The sequence below is a fragment of the Cariama cristata genome, unplaced genomic scaffold, assembly GCF_000690535.1.
Source record: "Cariama cristata isolate BGI_N322 unplaced genomic scaffold, ASM69053v1 C10895264, whole genome shotgun sequence".
In the NCBI taxonomy this organism is placed as follows: domain Eukaryota; kingdom Metazoa; phylum Chordata; class Aves; order Cariamiformes; family Cariamidae; genus Cariama; species Cariama cristata.
The window spans coordinates 1-883 of record NW_009644377.1 but is presented as its reverse complement, the minus strand read 5'-3'; the positions used below and the strand labels follow the sequence as shown (position 1 = coordinate 883).

General features: G+C 41.0%; 1 protein-coding gene across 1 annotated transcript; it reads left to right on the top strand.

The window, feature by feature from the left end:
- Positions 1-136: 136 nt before the first annotated feature.
- On the top strand, positions 137-826 carry LOC104168198 (adenylate cyclase type 7-like; the record flags this gene model as incomplete). Its single annotated transcript, XM_009708695.1, has 2 exons — positions 137-264; positions 514-826. Coding segments are annotated over 2 exons (291 nt in total), but the record flags the coding sequence as incomplete, so codon positions are not given.
- Positions 827-883: the final 57 nt, after the last annotated feature.

The window sequence follows — 883 nt, the reverse complement described above, 5'->3', positions numbered from 1 at the left end:
AAGTAAGCTTTCCTTCAGCAAGGACTGAATGAAGCCTGACTTTCTCAAAACGATGTAGACAAGTCCTAGTTTTGGTGTCATTAACCTACTTGCAGTTCATTTTTTCCTGTTAAATATTTTTACCATAATTTCACAGGAGAACGAATGCATGAGAATAAAAATCCTGGGAGATTGTTACTACTGTGTCTCAGGCCTGCCTGTGTCCTTACCAGTTCATGCCAGGAACTGTGTTAAGATGGGACTCGACATGTGTGAAGCAATAAAGTGAGTATAGCACAGAAGACTTTTTAATGTATTGAGGCTATGAAGATACTGAATAAAATCAATCTTAGTTTTCTTGTCAACATTCAAAGTGTATTTATTACCTGTAGTTGGATAGTTAACAGATTAGGTCCTAAGTTTGTCTCATGTCTTTGCACTAAGTGTATAATGAGATTAAACCTTAACAGACCTCCAGGAGGAGGAGAGAAAATAAAAAGTGTAACATGGTCTAATAGCCTCCTCCCTCCATAGGCAGGTGAGAGAAGCCACAGGAGTGGATATCAACATGAGGGTTGGCATTCATTCTGGGAACGTGCTGTGTGGTGTGATCGGCCTCCGGAAGTGGCAGTATGACGTCTGGTCGCACGACGTGTCCTTAGCGAACCGCATGGAGTCTGCGGGTGTACCTGGGTGAGGATCTTCCCTGTCGGTGCTGATTCACTCTGTTATCATGGTTTTCATAATCCTGGTTTCTAAGTCTGGAATTTGTAACTGTGCCATGACACAAATCCTCAGAATGGGATGATGAAAATAGGACAAATGTGTACTTACCAGAGCTGTAAAATGTTAGTATTTTCTGATTCTGTTTTCAATGAACTATAAAGTTCTGTTCTTAGGCAAG